The 20,410-nt window shown below is 41.2% G+C and overlaps 1 protein-coding gene across 4 annotated transcripts in view; it reads right to left on the reverse strand.

The window, feature by feature from the left end:
- Positions 1–1,407: 1,407 nt before the first annotated feature.
- The window catches only part of pde1a (phosphodiesterase 1A, calmodulin-dependent), a 98,024-nt gene continuing 79,021 nt past the window's right edge, over positions 1,408–20,410 (reverse strand). For 3 of the 4 annotated variants that reach the window (XM_054746541.2, XM_054746540.2, XM_054746543.2), the window contains 6 exons: positions 19,900–20,020; positions 15,866–15,947; positions 15,662–15,782; positions 15,399–15,583; positions 1,667–1,864; positions 1,408–1,586 (listed from right to left, as the gene is read on the reverse strand). In XM_054746541.2, the coding sequence (XP_054602516.1) occupies positions 1,549–1,586; positions 1,667–1,864; positions 15,399–15,583; positions 15,662–15,782; positions 15,866–15,947; positions 19,900–20,020 (745 nt within the window). In that variant the 3' untranslated portion in view covers positions 1,408–1,548. The remainder of the gene's footprint in view (positions 1,587–1,666; positions 1,865–15,398; positions 15,584–15,661; positions 15,783–15,865; positions 15,948–19,899; positions 20,021–20,410) is intronic. The other variant, XM_054746542.2, reaches the window with a different exon arrangement.

Raw genomic sequence — 20,410 nt, forward strand, 5'->3', positions numbered from 1 at the left:
CTAGATATCCTCAGATCTCTTTATGTTTCTGAGACCGCAGTGGTGGCTGTTGACGACAGCGGCGTCCTGACCAATCACAGGCTTGCCTTCTCTGTCTCATTAAACGGATGTTTAGAAAAGTGGGCTCGACTCCGTCTATCCTTGCAAGCCTTCTGGAGAGCCCTTGCAAGGACGGATATGGCGTCTCCGTACCGAAGCACATGCAGAAGCATGAACTAGGCTTAAGAGTCATGGAACTGCACAGAAACAATACTTAAGCTCAATAAGCACAGCAGATGAGTGGAGTTCAGAACATTTATTACAATATAAACCTGTACAGCACACACACACACACATATAGACACACACATGTATACAAACACACACACGCGCACGCACACACACTTACACACTCATACTCATATAGACACACACATGTATACAAACACACACACACGCACACACACACATTTACAAACACACACATATACAAATGCACATCTGCTGGCCTCGTCACCATAGTGATCCTGTGGCACTCGCATCTTTACTCACAGTCAAGTAGAACAGTTATTTAAAGGATTCATCTTGACCGCCACTGAGTTGCTGTCATTAATGTGTTCATCTGGAGCGAACGCTTTATACAACAACTGTAGCTGACAGTGTTATATTGTAATATGCTGTTAAAAAGTGGTACTGATGCTCTGCTTCTGAACATCAGTCAGTTTAAATCGTCCAATAAGAGATGCTTCAGCTGACTGGACCAGAACAAGGATCAGAACCCCACCACAGGGAAGACTCCATATTCATTCTCACACAGATACGTTCTTTTCGATTAATCGTTTAGTCCAGACTTATAGTTAATTGGTTGATTTGGGTCACATCAGAGATAACTGGGGGGACATTTTGGTGTGTGTGTGTGTGTGTGTGTGTGTGTGTGTGTGTGTGTGTGTGTGTGTGTGTGTGTGTGTGTGTGTGTGTGTGTGTGTGTGTGTGTGTGTGTGTGTGTGTGTGTGTGTGTGTGTGTGTGTGTGTGTGTGTGTGTGTGTGTGTGTGTGTGTGTGTGTAAACAGGACAGGACAGGTTCTAATCCATAACTGAATAAATAATCTGAGTCCAAACAAATAAACTCCTCCTTTGGACCAAGTTCTACCCTAATGTGACCCTGATGATCTGATCCAGTTTCCTACTGATGAAGACAGGCACAGTGGGATGGACAGCCACCTGATGGACTATCTGAAGAGGAAGAAAGAGCACAGCAACAGATTTCTGAAGAGCTGAGCTTCTACAACAACAGCTCGGTTCCTCCAGCCGTTGCATGCTCTTTGGTTTCACACAGAGCATCCCACTGAGGGGAAATGAAATCACACTTTCACCACTAGAAAAGAACCAGGAAACTGCTAACAAGCTGGACTCTGATGAGAAGACGTCATTCTGAATGAGTCACTTGAGCCATGTGGGGCCGCTGAGTCAGCTGCACACAGTAGTATCTGAATCTTCCAAGGTACTGCAACTAGCTACCAGTTGCCATGGTGATCTGCCACAATCACACACAGAGGGGGCACGCCGTAATCAGGCATCTGCAGGCTCTTTGTTGTCCTCCTCTGCTCCTGTAATTGTTACCACAGAAAGAGATAAGCTTGTCCAGAAGATCAGTCCACAAACTTCTGTCATGATGTTAAGCTCATACCATTACAGGTCACATGATCTGCAAGGTCAGATGACTTGCCGTCATGCTGGTCCCCAGGTGTGGAGCTGTCCGAGTTCTGTGACTGATCCTGGTCGGGTCCATCAGGAACGCTGTGTTCAGGACAGGCCTGGGACTGGGTGTGTGTGCTGATGTTCACCTCAGCATCCTCCTTTTCCTCTTGCTCCTTCTTAGCCAGCTCTGTCAATGACACACAGACACAGACACACACACACACACACACACACACACACACACACACACACACACACACACACACACACATACACAGACACACACGCACACACACAAACAGACACACACACACATACACGCGCGCACACACACACACACACACACGCGCACACACACGCGCACACACACACGCACACACACACACACACACACACACACACACACACACAGTGTCTAAGCATGAAGGAATATCAAACAATAATTTTGTGTTGCAATTTTGTTTACCTCTGTGGATGACCTTTGACCTGAGAAAGCTCAGACTTAATGTTTTAATATTAATATATACTAGTATATAGTGCATAGTTAATAATAATAACATTATGAGGTGTGAATATACTGATAGATTAGCTTTAAATCAACAAACACTGATCTGGTGTAATTTAAGATCTGAAATGAATCATTACAGGAAAATTATTAACTTTAACCCAAAATGTAAAGTATTGCACAGATTATTAAAACACTGGATTTAAACATATTGTTCATTCAACAAAATGTGATTATATTAAGTTTTAAAGTGGTTTTTGTCAGGGAAGATAGACGTTATTCAGAGAGAAGATAAGAAGTCCTGCATCTTGCAGCCTTGATGCAGGACTTGTTAGAATGTTGGCTCAAGTTCATCTCTACATGTCAGCACCACGGAGTCAGAGTGACCCGTGTGAAGGAGCTGGCCTTTAGTTAAACTGTAACTTCTGGTCATTTGGATGAAATGCTCGGCTTTTTGGTACGCTACAGCTGAAAGTCTCCTGTAGAAAACTTTTTCATATAATCATGTTCTGTTTTATACAAAGATTTTCTCACTTTACAGATTAATTACAATCATAGACCAATGAATGTTATCTAAGGGAATTTAATAAGACTTAATGACAAACATCAGATCATAATCTCTAAAAAATTCAGATCTAATCTAATAATAGTTTCTTAGAGTTACTTTATTCTGAGAATAAGTGATCAAAGCTTCCATTTATTCTCATTATGTCTTCACTGTGCTTTAAGGGGCTCAGCGTGTAAGCAGGTATCTGAAACCGCAGCACCGTGTCTGAGTTAGAGTCTCCATTGTGTTTATCACGGACCTGTCTAATAACTGGAAAACCTGCTTTTGACCTCTTCATATCAGACTCCGCACCGAGACATGAAGAATGACTCAGCAACAACAAAGACCGAGTATCTCTGAACATGTTTAATTCACGAGTTTACAGCATTTTCTCCTCCGTGCTCACTCACGCTTGTTTTGGTGGTTCGGGCGCGCTCCACGCACACTCCAGATCAGCAACAGGCAGATTTTTCCACAGTTACTTCTATGAGATTGAAACTCGAAATGGGAAACTGTCAATAATGCGGTACACGAGTCAGTTTGTGGGACACGTGAAAAGTGATGAAAATGTGGGACTCTCCCGCACCAAGCGGGACATCTGGTCACCCTAGTTAGCATTAGCATTGTCGTTGTTGCTTTATTTCCATTTAAAGACATTTCCCAGTTAGAACACCACAGATCTGATTAAATACAGCAAGGCCGACATTTACAGTTTGGGGGGAAATATTGGAGAGGATTTTTAAGATGTCCTTAACACCACCACCGACAGTAGATAAAAGAAATCCGATGGAACTGGTGATGAAAGACCCGCACAAATTCATCAGATTTATCTCCTGCGTAGACCTCCAGACAGCTCTTCCCTGCTTGTATTACCTGAGCCCGAACGGAGCACGGGTCGGATCGGACTTGGGTCTATTAACTATCTGAGCACAATGAGTTATGCTAGGACAGCTGAGAGAGATGTGGGGAAATGAGGAGGCACCTCAGACGTGGAAGCATTATCATTAAAGACGCTAAAAAGTAGGCTACGTTGTCTCTGGCGAGCCGGGTTGGGGCTTAAAGTACGTCAGGTCATTTTGGTTTCAGTCTTTGGTTCTGGTTGGGCACTGCTGCGGGTGGGGGTGGGGAAGTGGCACAGGAGATGAGAGCTCAGAAGAGTTAAAGAAAATGTTAATATTGTGCTGCTGTGTCAGCCTGTAGAAGTTCTTGTTAATACACAAAAAGGAAGTTCTTGTTAACTTTATTGTTTCATGAACCAGGGTGACTTAAATTTATGTTAAATTCTACTTTAACAACGCTGGGCGGGAATGTTAATCTACTTTTTGAGTTAGATGTTTTCTTCTTGTTTGCTTGTTTCTTCTCCTCAGAGACACCATGGATATAAGGAGATGATAAAAGTCACAACGTCCCCAAACTTAAGGTAGTGGAAGTGTTTCGAGTTACCTTGACATGTTTCGACCGTCGTCTGCGGTCTTCATCAGAAATGTCACAGGTGTTTGTGTGATGAGTCTTTATCAGCTATTTTTCTGGTGGGCGCGACCAACCCGGACCTGTCAGATCTACCGGGTCGGTCACGCCCACCTCCGCTGGCTGGTCTTTGGAGAAGGGAATCCCAGGTGTGAGATGGCTGATAGCCCCCCTTGTCTCTGTTCATGTTCCAATGTTCAAGTTTCCTTATTTCTATTGCCTCCCTGACCCAGCGGAGGTGGGCGTGACCGAACTGATAGATCTGACAGATCCGGGTTGGTCGCGCCCCCAGTCTTTATGCAGATGATGTTTTGCTCTTTCTCCAGAATTCTCAATCCTCTCTCTCCCAAGAGAGAGGGTTGGTGCACCACAGGGGACAGTTTTATCTCCTTTTTTATTTACACTGTACACAGCTGACTATAGGCACAGTTTACCATCTTGTCACTTACAGAAGTTCTCTGATGACACTGCCCTACTGGGCCTGATCTCCCGGGGTGACGACCTGGCTTACAGGGAGGAAGTTAACTCCTTTGTTGGATGGTGTGATGCAAATTTTCTACAGCTCAATGTTGGCAAAACACAAGAGCTGGTTATTGATTTTAGAAAGAAAAAACAAACATTCTCTCCAGTGGTCATCAAAGGCCAACCTGTAGAAACTGTGGAGACATATAAATATCTAGGGGTGTACCTCGACGATAAGTTAAACTGGAAAACGAACAGTGATGCTGTTGTTAAAAAGGCCCAGTCCAGATTGTTTTTTCTTAGGAAGCTAAGATCCTTTGATATAAGTAGGAGGCTCTTGGATGTGTTTTATCAGGGAACTGTGGCTAGTGTGTTGTTTTATGCTGTGTTGTGTTGGGGCAGGAGCCTCACTGCTGAGGACAAAAACAGGATCAACAAAATGATCAAGAAATCTGGCTCAGTGGTTGGGCAACGCTTGGACTCATTTGACATGATCATCGACAAAAGGATGAAGAGTAAACTTAAGACAGTTATGTCTCTGGAGGATCACCCCCTTCACCACATTTTTAAGGATCTCGGGAGCTCTTTCAGTGGGCGAATGTTAATGCCCCGGTGCTCCACTGAATGTTTTAGGAACTCTTTTATTCCAGCTGCAGTGCGTTTTTACAATGAGCATTTCGTATGATTGTTTATTTGATATTTTTATATTTTATCAGGACCAGTGAATGTTTTATTGTGTGGATGTGCATGTTGTGTTTACTTGTCCAAGGCAATTCAATTTCCCCCTTGGGGATTAATAAAGACAACCTTGAACCTTGAAAAAGCTATTCTTATCTATTCCAAATTGGGAGACTATTCGATTAAATGGGATGAAGTCCAATCCTTCATACAAGTGTTCCAGGTATAGGATTCCTTTACTTTTCCAGTCCGGAAGGTTCATCATTTAGTCATGTTGCAAAATATCAGGATTTTTCCAGATAGGTGTGCATCTGCATGGTATTAGTGAAGACGCTGTCATTTTTAGATACTCCCACCATGCTGTCAGAGTGGTGCTGATACTAATACTTTTGAAGCCTTCATGTTTTCTTACGCTTGAGCTAATAAATGGTATGGCTGAAAGCTCTATCGTATTGCAAAGTGTCTGTTCTATATCTGACCAGGAATCATCTAGTGGGTTATCTTGCAACCATCTTGGTATATATTGCAGCCTGTTGGCTAAAAAATAATAATAAAAGTTGGGTAGATCCTGTCCTCCTTTGTCTTTGGTCTTCTGAAGCGTTTTTAAGCTAATTCATAGAGGTTTATCCAGCCAAAGGAATTTAGTGATTGAGGAGTCCAGAGATCTAAACCAGTCAGCTGGTGGTTTGTTTGGGATCATTGAAAATAAGTAATTTATTCTGGGTAAGACCTTCATCTAAACTGTAGCAACCCTCCCCATGAGTGATATCGGTAAGGATTTCCATCTTGCAAAATCATCTTCCATTTTCTTTAAAAGTGGGATGTAGTTTAGTTTGGTTACATCTGCCAACTTCGGAGAGACATTAGTCCCCAGGTATGTGATATTCCCTGACTCCAATTGTGTATTAAGCAAATTGACAAAAGAGAAATTAATTGGTAAAACTGTGAATTTTAACCAGTTTATAGAGTAATCTGAAACTCTTGGGAGAGAGAGGATTGAGAATTCTGGAGAAAGAGCAAAACATCATCTGCACAAAGACTGATCTTATGTTCTATTTTCTTACATTTTTTGTCTTTAATACCTGTTGTTTGCCTAATTGCTGCTGCTAGTGGTTCGATAATGATAGCAAACAGTTAGGAGGAGAGTGAGCATCCCTGCCTGGCCCCCCTCTGAAGACAGAAGCTAGCTGATATTTGGTGGTTTGTCCTGACACGTGCTGTTGGTGAACTGTATAATGTTTGTAGCCAGTTTATGAAGAAGTTTCCAAAACCAAACTTATGTAAAATTGCAAATAAGAACTTCCAGTTAACTCTATCAAATGCCTTTTCTGCATCTAGAGACAATATACTAGTTGACATGTTTTTACTGTAAGAGACATCTATCAAATTAAGTAATCTACGTGAGTTTGTGGATGACTGTCTACCCTTAATGAAACCAGTTTGGTCAGGGTGTATTATGAAAGGGGTTACCTTCTCTAATCTGTTTCTCCGGGCTTTACAACTAATTTTGAGATCAACCTTAATAAGAGAAATTGGGCGACAGCTGGTAGGAAATGCAGGGTCTTTGCCTGGTTTTAACAAGATACTTATATTGGCTGAATTCATGTTTGGCTGTAATCTGCCGCCCTCTTCGATTTCCCCTCACCATTCTGAAGAATGTTGGAGCCAGAATGATCCAGAATTATTTGTAGAACTCTGCTGGAAACCCATCTGGACCTGGAGCCTTCCTATTAGGCATGGATTTAAGGGCTTCCTGGAGCTCAGCTGATGTTTGTGGCAAGTCCAGGACTGTAGCTTGGCTGTCTGATAATTTAGGAAGTGTTATCCTGTCAAGGAACTCATTGATCACATCATCTGATGGATTTATCTGAGGTGAGTACAAAGTTTGGTAAAAGTCTTTGAAAGTGTTGTTTTTTCTTTCAGGATCATAAACTATATCCCCGGTTGAGTCTTTAACAGCAGATATGGTAGTTTTCTCTTTATCAATTTTTAACTGGATAGCTAAAAATTTACCTGATTTATTACTATGTTCAAAGTTTTCTATTCGTAGTCTTTGTGTTAAAATGTGTCTTTTTGTCAATAATTCCATGAAATTCTAATTTAGCTTCACGTAATTTGCTCAGTAACTCATCTTCTGTGGATGTTTCTAAAGACTTAATGATTTCTTCTAACTCCTGAATACGTTTGTTTTCTGTTTTTTTCTTATGTGATGAGAAAGAGATTATTTTACCTCTCATCACTGCCTTTCCTGCCTCCCAGAAAATAGATGCTGATTTTCCAGGCAGGTCATTATGTTCTAAATATAAAGCCCACTCCTTTAAAAAAAAATCTATAAAACCTTTGTCTTTAAGCAGTGATGTATTAAGCCTCCAGTTTTTGCTTAGTGGGATTATCTTCTTATTTACCAGAGTTAAAGAAACCGAAGCATGGTCGCTGACAACTAAAGAGTGTATCTCAATGTCTGAACCAAACGTGAATGAGAGTGATGGACATGTGAGAAAAAAGTATACTCTACGGTTAGGATGAAAATATCGCCATGCATCACAAAGCCCATAATCACTCATGTACTGTTTAACTATATTAGTGAATTGTCAGTTGTGCTGAGTCCCAGCTGTACTGAGTCTGTCTGTTAAAGTGTCCATCCAAAAATATAAATCGCCTCCAAGTATAAGTGGACAGTCTAAGTGTTCGGAGAGTACAGAGAAAAAATTATGAAAGAATGAAGGGTCATCAATATTTGGACAGTATATGCTGATGATACATAAGTTTTGGTTCTGTATAGATATTTTTAACATAAATCTACCCTCTGCATCAGAAACTGTGTCCAATACTGTGAAATTGATGTTTTTGTGTATTAAAATAGCTACACCTCTTTGACTAGAGTTATAGCAGGCAGAGAACATGCTGGGAAACTCAGGTGTTTTAAGTTAATCTGCAGATGTGGCAGATCTATGAGTCTCTTGTAATAATATTATGTCTGCTTGCACTCTTTTTAACTGATCAAAAATCTTTAATCTTTTCTGTCTGGAGCCAGCTCCATGTATGTTCAATGAGACAAACTTTAGTGCACCCATAGATGTGTGTGTGTTTGTGAGTAGCTAAAATATGACACCTTCATGTGAATAAAATGGAATAAGTACTTAAATGTATAAAATAATATGTTAATAAATAACAGAAAAATAAATAAATAAATAATAATAATAATAATAATAATAATAATAATAATAATAAAGACCCAACAGTGTTTGTGGTTGTATTATGAGGCATTCAAATTTCTAAATTTCCTTCTCTGCTTCATGAGGTGAACCTTGCGTTCCGCAGCTTAAAAGGGTTAGGTAGAGGAAGACATGATCAATGTGATTTGATTTGTAATGACCTGACCTGTATTGGAATGTTTACTGTGTGAAGGTCCTTGAGACGACTCTTGTCCTGATTTGGCGCTTTATAAATAAACGTGAATTGAATTTAATTAGAATTGATCTGTTGGTAGGAAACAATATAATATCATTATTAATATATTTTTTCTCTTTTTTATTTCATTCAAAATAAAAACAAATAAAACATATAAACAATAACAATAAGAAATGTATAACAAAAATTCAAATTTGAACAAAAAGGAGCAGAATGAAGAACAACATCTTATCATTTCTGCCCCCTTTTCCATTCGTCAGACACACATACAGATTCATTTTAAACTTTTTCCTGTTCTAAATTACAGTGCAATCATGATCATTGATTTAATTTACATTTTCAAAATAATTTATTACACTCAATTTTGTATATTTTTTGAATATATTAAATAACAGAGTATTTTTTATTTCCCTTTTAAGGTTAATCCATAATTTAACACCATTTACAGATAAATTCCACTCCTTAATTTTAGTTCTAGATCTAGGTTTTGTAAACACATCAGTTTCTTTCAGCATGTAATTACTAGTTCTTTTCAAATGTCCCCTCAATGTTTGTTGGCAGACTACCTAAATTGGCTTTATACATGGTTTGTAAGATTTTCCAGTCTTTTAAATCATGAAATTTCAGAAATTTATATTTAATAAACAATGGGTTCGATGGATCTCTACAGCCACTATAATTGATGATTCTCAGAGCTCTTTTCTGTAAAATAAATAAGAGTTGTGTATAGTTTTTGTATGTTGCTCCCCAGATTTCTACACAATAAGTCACGTATGGAACAATCAGTGAATTGTACAATGCCAACAAACCAGAATTAGTCAGTAAAAACTTGACTCTATGTAATACTCCTAAGGAGATGACACATCACTGTTCTTTTTTATCATTAAACAGTATAAAATTTGTTTTATTAAGATTCAGTGTCAATCTATTTATATCAAACTAGTTTTTAATTTTAATCAGTTCATCATTCATCACTTTAGCCACCTCCTCAATATTTGATCCTGAATAAAACAGTGTTGTATCATCTGCAAATAGAATGGTACCGAGTGTCTTAGATACATTTACCAAGTCGTTAATAAACAAAATGAACAGTTTTAGTCCAAGGACCGACCCTTGTGGCATTCCACAATTAATTTCACTTAGTTTTGATTTATGGTCCTTTATCTGAACAAACTGTATCCTTTTTTCTAAATAAGTTTTAACCCATTGATGAGCCACACCTCTTATTCCATACTGACTTAATTTTCGAAGTAACCTTGAGTGATCAATGACGTCAAATGCTTTTTTCAAATCAATGAAAACACTAACAAAGTCATTTTTATTGTCAATTGCTGTTGATATTTTATCCGTTAATTCCATTATTGCCATTGCTGTGGAATGTTTAGTTCTTAACTCATATGTTCATTGTTTAAAATATTATTTTTTCGATGAATTTATCCAACCTTGATGCAAATACTTTTTCCAATATTTTAGAAAACTGTGGAAGCAGTGACACCGGCCTGTAATTATTGAAACTATGTTTATCGCCACTCTTGTACAAAGGAATGACTTTCACTGTTTTCATTGCATCAGAAAAATTTCCAGTAGAAAGTGATAGATTACAAATGTAAGTGAATGGTTCAATGACAGATTCTATTGATTATTGATATTGCCATAACAGAGACTTGGCTCAAAGATGATATGATGGATGAAGTACAAATGGAAGGGTATGAACTTTATTTTGTAAATAGAAAAAATAAAAGAGGTGGTGGGGTTGACCTGTACATTAAATCAGATCAAAAATGTAAACTAGTTAAGGAAACTCGTGCTGGAGTTCGGCTTTGGTCAGAGACCCACCCGCGGTCTCGTGTTCGGGACCTACCTGCGGGCGGCGCTCCTTAAACCTTCCATTGCTCCGACCTGCCTGCCGCTGTTTTTGGTTGGACCACTTCCTGTCTGATTGTCCAGACCTTTGATTAAGTTTACTGTGAACGTTTGCTCACACCGCCACTGATTGTGCGTGTTTGGGAAGACAAGCTAAATTACACACACACACACACACAGTTCGATCCTTTGGTCAGCCAAACAAAGGATCCGCCATTTTGTTTTCAAAACTCCCTCCAGTTTGGTAATCAGCCAATCTCTGCCTGTTTACAACATCAAGCAGCCTCACCATTGCCTGATCACATCAACATCTCACCCCACCGGTCTGATTAGATTGTTACTTCACATTATCATTCCATGGTTTCATTGCTTGTTGTTTGTTTGATAAAATCAGTTGGTTGATATTGATTGGCTAGCGCTTTGAAGGAGCTAAGGTGATTATATTAGTCAATAAATGTTATTGCCAATTAAGTTTTGTCTCAAGTGAATTTGTCTGTGTTGGATAGAATATGACCGCTGCTCGTTAAAAGAATCTTACGAACTTTAGACAGATTGATAGAGGTTTGGATTCATTTTTCCCCTGTAAGAAGGGGTGGTGCCCCGAGGCATACCCACGGATATCCTAATTACGTAATAAATCGGTAAATATTTCCATATTTATGAATTTTATTGATGAATCCAAAGAGTAAGTAAAGCTTACAAATTATTTGTTGGCTAATAACCACAACAAGTACTACCAAGCGAGGTGCAACAAATGCAGCAAAATTTGCACAACGCGATGTTGGCATGGCTTGTTTATAAATCGCACTGTTGCAGTAATGTTACGCTGATTTGCCGGCACAGTGTGTCTTGTAAAGAGGGCTTGTGAGTCATTTTCTACCAGGGCTAAAAGGCTAAAGAGGCAAACAAAATGAGGCCAACCTAAATAACAGAATTTTCAAGGTCCCCAACATTCCTCCACATTCCAATGGGCCCCTGCACATCTGTGAGGCAGATGTGAGGAAGCAGTTCGACTAAATGCACAACAAGCCCCGGCCCCTGATGGTATATCTCCTGCCACTCTAAAGCACCGTGCTGAAGATCTGGTCCCAGTCTTTACGGACACTGGAGGCATCTCATGAGCCCGCCTCCTTCAAGATCTTCACCATAGTCCCTGTCCCCAAGAAACCAAGGGTCACTGGACTCGGTAACTACACTCCTGTAGCTCTGACATCTGTGGTCATGAAGTAATTTGAGCACCTGGTTCTCCCGACCTCAAGACCCACACAGCCCTCTTCCTGGACCCCCTGCTGTTTTTCTACAGAGCCAACAGGTCTGTAGATGATGCCATCAACATGGGTCTACGCTTCATCCTGCAGCATCTAGACTCCCCAGGTACCTATGCCAGGATCCTGTACGTGGACTTCAGCTCTGCATTCAACACAATCACGGCACTAGCACAGATGACTAATGATTGGATGACTAATATGGATAATAGAAAACTAACTAGGATGGTATTATTGGATATGAGTGTGGCATTTGATCTAGTGGATCATAATCTATTATTGATGAAATTATCGTTATATGGTTATCATGAATCAGCTATTAAATGGGTGGAAAGTTACTTAACTGGAAGGGGGTTTATGGTATTGTTTAATGGCAGTTATTCTCGAAGGAAGAATCTTCTTTTCTTGGAACATTGTTATTTTCAATTTTTACTAGTGACCTTCCATTTATGTTAGAATGTGCCACGATTGTATTATATGCGGATGATTTGACTTTATATGTAGCGGAAAGGAATCTGGAGGAATTAAATTCTATTTTGGAAAAGGAACTGAGGTTAGCAGAACGGTGGATTAATGAAAATAAGTAAGCTATTAATGTGGAGAGGACTAAATGTATGGTGATGGGATCACCTCATTTGTTGAGAGAACCTGTATTGAATTTATGTATAAGGGAAATGCCAATAGAGCAGGTTAGAGAAGTTAGGTTTCTGGGTTTAACAACTGATGAAACGCTAAGTTGGAATAGTCAAGTGAAACAGATTTGAATCAAAATGGGAAAGAACATGGCAATGGTGAGGAATGGTAGAAAATGTATTCCATATTTAAGTAGAAAAGTATTAGTTGAAGCTCTTGTTTTGTGTCACTTCGACTATTGTGCAGTAATTTGGGCTGCTACTACGGAAGCGAATTTAAATAAGTTACAGGTCGCACAAAATAAGGCTGCTAGATTAGTCAAACTGTGTTTTAGAAGGAGTTGTGAGGACATGCATACTGCTCTAGCATGGATGGGTGTAAAGAGTAGAATAAAGTACTTATAAAATTTATTAGGAATGTTATAAATACACAGACACCAGACATTTTTTTAAATCAGTTGACATTTTTTAGAGATGTTAACCAACATGCTACGAACTAGTTAGTCGAACTAATTTTCTACATAGGTCAGTATTGTATAGAGCTACGGTGGAATGGAATAGTTTACCACAATTCTTGAGGGGTCAGCTACAAAGGAGTGATTTTTGTAGGAGGTTGCGGATATTTATTTATCCTTTTTACATGAGTGTGAGGAAGATGAGTTTTATGATTTTTTGATTTTATGTTTTGTTGTCCAGTATGTGTGGAGTAATTTGCGTTTTATGTTACGGGAAATGTATGTTATTTTGGTGCTGTATTGGGTGGAATGTGGTGTGCTCTTATAGTGGAGATTTATATTGTACGGTGAAATGGATTGTTTGTTTGTGAGCCCAGTGTTGATGCATGAATAATGTATTTTTTGGATGAAGTCATGTCCCCAGGAAGAATAGCAACTGTTTTAACAGTGGCTAATGGGGATCTTAATAAACAAACAAACAAACAAACAAACAATCCTCCCAGACAAGCTGTCCCTCATGAACATGCCTGACCCCATCTACCGGTGGATCACTGACTTCCTGATGGACAGGAAGCAGCAAGTCAGATTGGGGAAGAATATCTCAGACCCACAGACCATCAGCAGCAGTTACCCTCAGGGCTGTGTCCTCTCCCCTCTGCTCTTCTCTCTGTACACCAACGAAAGCACCTCCAACCACGAGTCTGTTAAGCTTATCTAGTTTGCAGACGACACCACCGTCATCGGACTCATCTCTGATGGGGATGAGTCTGCCTACAGCGGTGGTACTCACTCCTGGTCTTGGAGAGCCGGTATCCAGCTTGTTTTAGTCTTACCTCAGCTTCCTCACACCTGATTTCAATCAGCAGGTGATTAACAGGCTTCTGAAGAGCCTGAAGAGCTGCTGCACAGGTGACTCAGCCACTAAATTGGGTGTGTTGGGCTAGAGAAACAAAGAAAACATGCTGGATACCGGCTCTCCAGGACCTAAAGTGAGTACCACTGGCCTACAGAATGGAGGTGGAACGGCTGGTGTCCTGGTTCAGCCACAACAACCTGGTGCTAAACACCCAGAAGACAGCGGAGGTTGTTGTGGACTTTAGGAAGCACACAGCCCCCCTCCTCCCATAACCCTGTCTGACAGTCCCATCACGATGGTGGACTCATGTCGCCTCCTGGACACCACCATCACCCAGGACCTCAAGTGGGAGCCCACCATCACCTCCATTATAAAAAGACCCAGCAGAGGATGTACAGTACTTCCTGAGGCAGCTGAAGAAATTATACCGATCAGTACAGTCGATGAAGCAGTTCTACACCACAGTCATCGAGTCATCTTCACCTCTTCAGTCACTGTGTGGTACGCTGGAGCTACCACCAGGGACGAGAAGAAGCTGCAGCGTGTTGCTGAGAAGGTCATTGGCTGCAAACTCCCCTCCATACAGGACCTGTACACCTCCAGGACATGGAGGAGTGCAGGTCAGATAACAGCTGACCCGTGTCACCCTGGACACGGTCTTTTTGACTCGCTTCTATCTGGCAGGAGGCTCAGATCCATTTGGACCAGAACTTCTCACCACAAGAACAGTTTCTTCTCCTCTGCTGTTGGACGACAGTCCTAGGGCTGCCCACTCCAGTCGCTTGGTTCCAGTCACATGACCCTGTGTTGTGTTTGTACCTGAACTGATCCGCTCTGATTAGTACCTACACAGCAGCAGTTTCTCTAAGTATCGCCACTTAATGTTATTATTTTATCATGATTATACTCTTACTTCCTATTTTTTCTCATCTTTTATTTTTATCTTCCTTTTTTGCACCAAGTACCGCAGCAACTTCCTAGTGCTGTGGTTCTCACACGTGGCAATAAAACCTTCTGATTCTGAGATGATAAACTGGAGTGATGCAGACATCCTGTAGCTTTTATCCGTTAGAGCTGGAGGTCAGATCACCAGAGACTGCATGAGGGCCATGGAGGACAGACACTTTTTAGGAGTGACTTGATACAAAAAAACCTAATGAGTGTGGCTTTGATCGCAATAAAATGCAAGTTATGTCCAAGTTAAACCCAAGCACAGAGACCCCCATAACCCCCTTATACCGCCACGGTCTGAACATCTATGAATGACCCAAGACTCCCTGATGCATGCCGGCTCAGCATGGCGGCAAACTGGAGGAATGGTTTTCTTAAAGAGGCTTTAGGGAGAGTGTAACTTTGGGAAGCAGCTTGTCTGGGACACAGATGAGGATCTGAGTCTTGATTCAGCTGTAGAACGTTCCCAGCCATCCACACCCAGAGAGAGAGAGAGAGAGAGAGAGAGAGAGAGAGAGAGAGAGAGAGAGAGAGTGTGTGTGTGCGCGTGTGCGTGTGTGTGTGTGTGTGTGTGTGTGTGTGTGTGTGTGTGTGTGTGTGTGTGTGTGTGTGTGTGTGTGTGTAAATACCATGCACTGACAGCTCTTTCCAGCGGTCCTTGTTGCTGGTAATAACAGTGGACAGGTGGAGCCTCAGAGCCGGCAGGTCAATGGCTGTCAGAGAAAAGTTAATCTGACCATCATCACTGTTGCCTTGGCGATTGCTGCTGTGCCGTTGCACTGACTCCACAGTGACTGAGCCACTTCCTGTTAGGCTGTGAAACAGAAGAGGTGAAGAAATGTCCAGAGGCTGCTGTTACCAATCAAGAGTCCCTCCTCCCGTGGATCAGTACCTGGACCTCCTGTTCCCGGTCTCTTTGGCCTTCCTCTCCTCTTCTATCAGTGGAAAAATGACTTTCTCTGTTGTGTCCACCAGAACTGTGAAGGTTGGCTCAACAATGAAGTCTATGAAGCCTGAAATAAGAGGGTTGGAGTGACTGAAGAGGGGGTACAGCATGACAAACACCACAGAATGCTCTGGCTCCTCCCCTTCTTACCGATCTGTGATTGGGCGATCATGGTAGCTTTACGGTCACAGAGAGGAGAAAACGGGAGGCCGAGCTCCACCTCTTTATCTCCCTGATTGTGAAACAGGAAGACATGAACATGAGCTGGTTTCCTTGTTGTTCCCCGTAGATCTGATAAACACATGCTTGTCAGGTATTAAACATTTAGCCTTTTCTGCCTGAGGAGACATTGCAGCAGTTACATCAAAGTGTTAAAAAGACAAAAGCTCACCAAAAGAACGTTTCACTTTTGGTTTAACCACAGAGAATTAATGAGCGTGCCTTTAACGCTGAGCTTTACCACCAGAACTGACTAAAGGCTAGAGCCTGGTTCATACTTCTCTGTGAGCTCCACAATGAAGAGACACACACGGAGGGTCGGAAACGCTTTCACATTCGAACTTCAGTTCAGGCGGCTGAGCGTTGCAAAGCAGTTCCCCACCAGGCCAACAGAGGGCGTAGCGCTATTCTGTGGTAACTGTGTATCCGGTCCCCAATAGTGTATTTACTAATGTGTTTTTATGTTTCAGAGACTTTGTAATGCAGACAAATTTGTCCTTCATTCTCCTCCACCTCTTCATGCAGACGCCACCTCTAAACCCATGTTTCCCGTCGTTTCCGTCCACGTTTTCTCCGTATTTTGTACTCGCTCACTCACGAGTGAATAAATGTTCATATTCCATGCTGTCGTTCTTTTTTAAAACACAGAACAGTTTTGTTACCTGTTTTCCCGCTACGTTTCGTCTGCGGCTGCAGACTTCCTCAGGCTGACGCTGATGGTGTCGTCACTTCCTTCTCCGTTTATCGAAGGACGAAGGACTTCCGCCATTTGGAGCGATTACACCAGAAACGCGCATGTCTAAGAAACCACCTTCGCTTCTGTTTAAGAGACCGGGACGAAAACATCACACCCACAAGCCTACAGCTGAAAACACCGATCCGGACCAAGACAGCACAAAATATAATAGAGCACAGAGAGCACTGCTCAAGGAGAGGATAAGAAACGTCACAACCAAACAGAAGCAAGTAGAAGACGAACTGGAAAGAAGACACCTGGACTTAAAACGGAATTTCAAGCTCGATAAACAAATGGAGGAACAAATTAAAGGACATGGACATGGAAAAACAGGAAAAAGAGTTCACAAAAGTAAAATAAAGACACATATAGAAGTTAAACAAACTCATAAACAAGAAAAAGAGGCAAATACAAAGTAACTCCACACCAAACTCGTGGGTATGTAACATTTCACAATACGAACTAACAGAAGCAGAAGAGAGCATATCAAAGAAAGGTTTAAACTTTGCAGTAACACCAAAAGAAATACCATATGATGAATTCATTGTAGCAACAGAACTAGCATGTCAACAGATCACAGATGAGAGAAAGATGCAGAACTTAGAAATAACGTAGTTGGGATATTAAAGAACAGCCAAATTCAACACAGCAATATTACAAAAGAAGAACAGTCAGCCATGACAGCTTTATCCAAAAGCGAACAGATAATTATTCTACCGGCAGACAAAGGAAGAACCACAGTAGTTATGGACAGAGAAAAAATATAAACAACAGATGAAACTGATGTTAGAGAACTAAAATACATACAAAATACTTAAAAAGACCCAACAGAAAACATTAGGAAAAACATGAAAAAATTACTGAAGCCACTACAAGAAAAAGGCAAAATAACAGAAAAAATGAACAAACACTGGATTCCTACAGCAAACATAACACCAAGAATATATGGAACGCCAAAAATACACAAACAAAAACCCCACTTAGACCAATAGTAGACAGCATCAGTACACCAACATACAACATGGCAAAATAAATCAGCAAAATGATCAGCCCGTTATTAGGAAACACAGATCAACACTGCAAAAATAGTATAGAACTGGCAAAAGAACTAAAGGAGATTACAATAGGAGATAACGACATACTCATCTCACATGACGTCACATCCCTGTTCACAAACACACCAACCCAAAAAACCATAGACATAGTAGTTAACAGAATCAGACAGGACAAGACTTTACACAAAAGAACAAACCTCACAGTAGATGACATAGCACAACTGATAGGACTGGTAGCTAACTCCACTTACTTCACATACGACAACACAATATACAAACAACTGGAAGGCTTCGCCATGGGTAACCCGTTATCAGCCACCCTGTGCGAGTTTTTCATGGAAGATCTAGAGCAAAAAGCCATAGCCACTGCCCCCCCAAACTGCAAAATAAAACTATGGAAACGCTACGTAGACGACATACTGGAAATCATACCAAAAGGACAAACAGAAACACTAACACAACACTTGAATAACATTGACGACACAGGCAGCATAAAGTTCACTTATGTCAGAAACAGAAGGCAGCATAGCATTTATGGACATGAAAATAAGCAGGCAGACCGACGGGACCCTAAACATAAACACATACAGGAAACCAACACACACAGACCAATATCTATTATGGACATCAGAACACCTCACCATACACAAAATGTCAGTAATCAGAGCATTATATCACCAAGCAAACATGATAACAGAAGAAAGAGACCGTAAACAAGAGGACAAACACATACAACACGCTTTAAAGACCTGCGGATACCCGACATGGGCAATAAACAAAGGAAAACAACAAACAAAAACAGAAAGAAAAGAACAACCAAAGCAAAGAACCAGAAACCCAGAAAGACAAGAACCAAAACCAGTGATAACCCTACCATACATCAAAGGCATAACAGAAAAAATAAGAGCAACAACGAAAAAACAACATAAACACACCAACAAAACCATTCACAACAGTTAGAAACAGACTAGTACACCCAAAAGACAAAATACCAGCTGGACTTAAATGTGGAGTCGTTTACGAAATCCCATGCAAACATACATAGGAGAAACCGGACGCCAACTCAACACATGAACAATAGAACATAGAAAGGAGTGTGAGAAAGAAACAAGTCAAAAACACACAAGAGCAGCAAAAGAAGAAGCAGAAAGCACAATAAAGAAGTCAGCCGTAACAGATCACTGCACAAGAGAAAACCGTATAATGGACTGGGACAACACAAGGATCATAAACGCAGAACAACAAAAATACAAAAGATGGATAAAAGAAGCTATAGAGATAATGAGACGTGGATGTGGGATCATGAACAGGGACGATGGAGTTTACACGTTGGACCACGCATGGGACTGCATCGTCGGAGAGAGGAGAGCGGGCAGCAGAAGACGTTGTCGCCCTCTGCTGCCCGCGGATAAACGGAGAAGGATGTGACGCCACCATCAGCGTCAGCCTGAGGAATTCTGCAGCCGCAGACGAAACGTAGCGGGAAAACGGGTAACAAAACTGTTCTGTGTTTTAAAAAAGAACGACAGCATGGAATTACAAATACGACACAGTAAGAACACACCTAAGATGTTCAAAGAAATGTTCATATTTCTAACTTTTTCTGCGATGAGTTCTTCAATCTGTTCTGCGTCTGCCGCTAAATATCTGTTTACTTTTAAATGGAGCTACAACGGTGCTGGTGACGAATATACAGAAAGCGGCATCCTGACCAATCACAAGCTTGCGTTCTCTGTCACTTTCAACGGATGTTTAAATTTGGGGCATGTCTCCGTCACGTCAGAGAGCCCTTGTGCCGATGCATAATAGCGTTGTGTGTCTTTGCACCTACGCAGACGGAGAAGTAAAATCAGGCTTCATAGCGGTTTTGTTTACAAAGCTAGTTATTGTCCAGCTACTGTTAGCATCAGAACGTTAGCTTTGTTCACTTTAACAGCTGAAAACAAAATCCAACTGGACTGGCCTGGAGCCACATGCAACACTTAGGCTGAAACATGTTGCTGTGTGTGTGTGTGTGTGTGTGTGTGTGTGTGTGTGTGTGTGTGTGTGTGTGTGTGTGTGTGTGTGTGTGTGTGTGTGTGTGTGTGTGTGTGTGTGTGTGTGTGTGTGTGTGTGTGCACACGCTCCAGCAGCGATAAGGATCCTCGCACAGATAGAAGGGTGGACATACGCACCTGTCTGAAGAACTCCTCCATCAGGCTGTGAGTCCAGTGGTAGTGCAGGGGCCAGGCTTTGGCGGGGTGACTAATGTCTGCAGCATGAAGCATCAGAGACAAAACCTTCACTTTGTCGACACTGAAGGAACAGAAAAAACCTGTTTCAGTACAGCACAATGAGCTGTAGTCACCATAAAACCCAGCTGACATGAATGCAGCATAGAGACGGTTCCACAAGACCCTTGGAGATCCAGAGTTGGGACACTCCCATAGGCTTCAACATGGAAGTAACATTGGCCATGGAGCTTCAGACAGTTCCACCTTTGAGTGCTGCTCATTCTTACGTTTCAGAGCTTTTTTTCTTTCGGTAAGTCGATGAAATTACAACATTTGGGCGTTGTGAAGCGTTAGCTCACTGTCTCCAAACAACATAAGTCAGTTGTGGTTTTTGTTGTAGCCAGTTTTAATTATTTTATTGTGCTAACCGGCAGGTGGTAGTTTTAACTGCAGCTAGCTTATTGTTAGCGGC

Source organism: Nothobranchius furzeri, chromosome 14, assembly GCF_043380555.1.
Source record: "Nothobranchius furzeri strain GRZ-AD chromosome 14, NfurGRZ-RIMD1, whole genome shotgun sequence".
Lineage (NCBI taxonomy): Eukaryota > Metazoa > Chordata > Actinopteri > Cyprinodontiformes > Nothobranchiidae > Nothobranchius > Nothobranchius furzeri.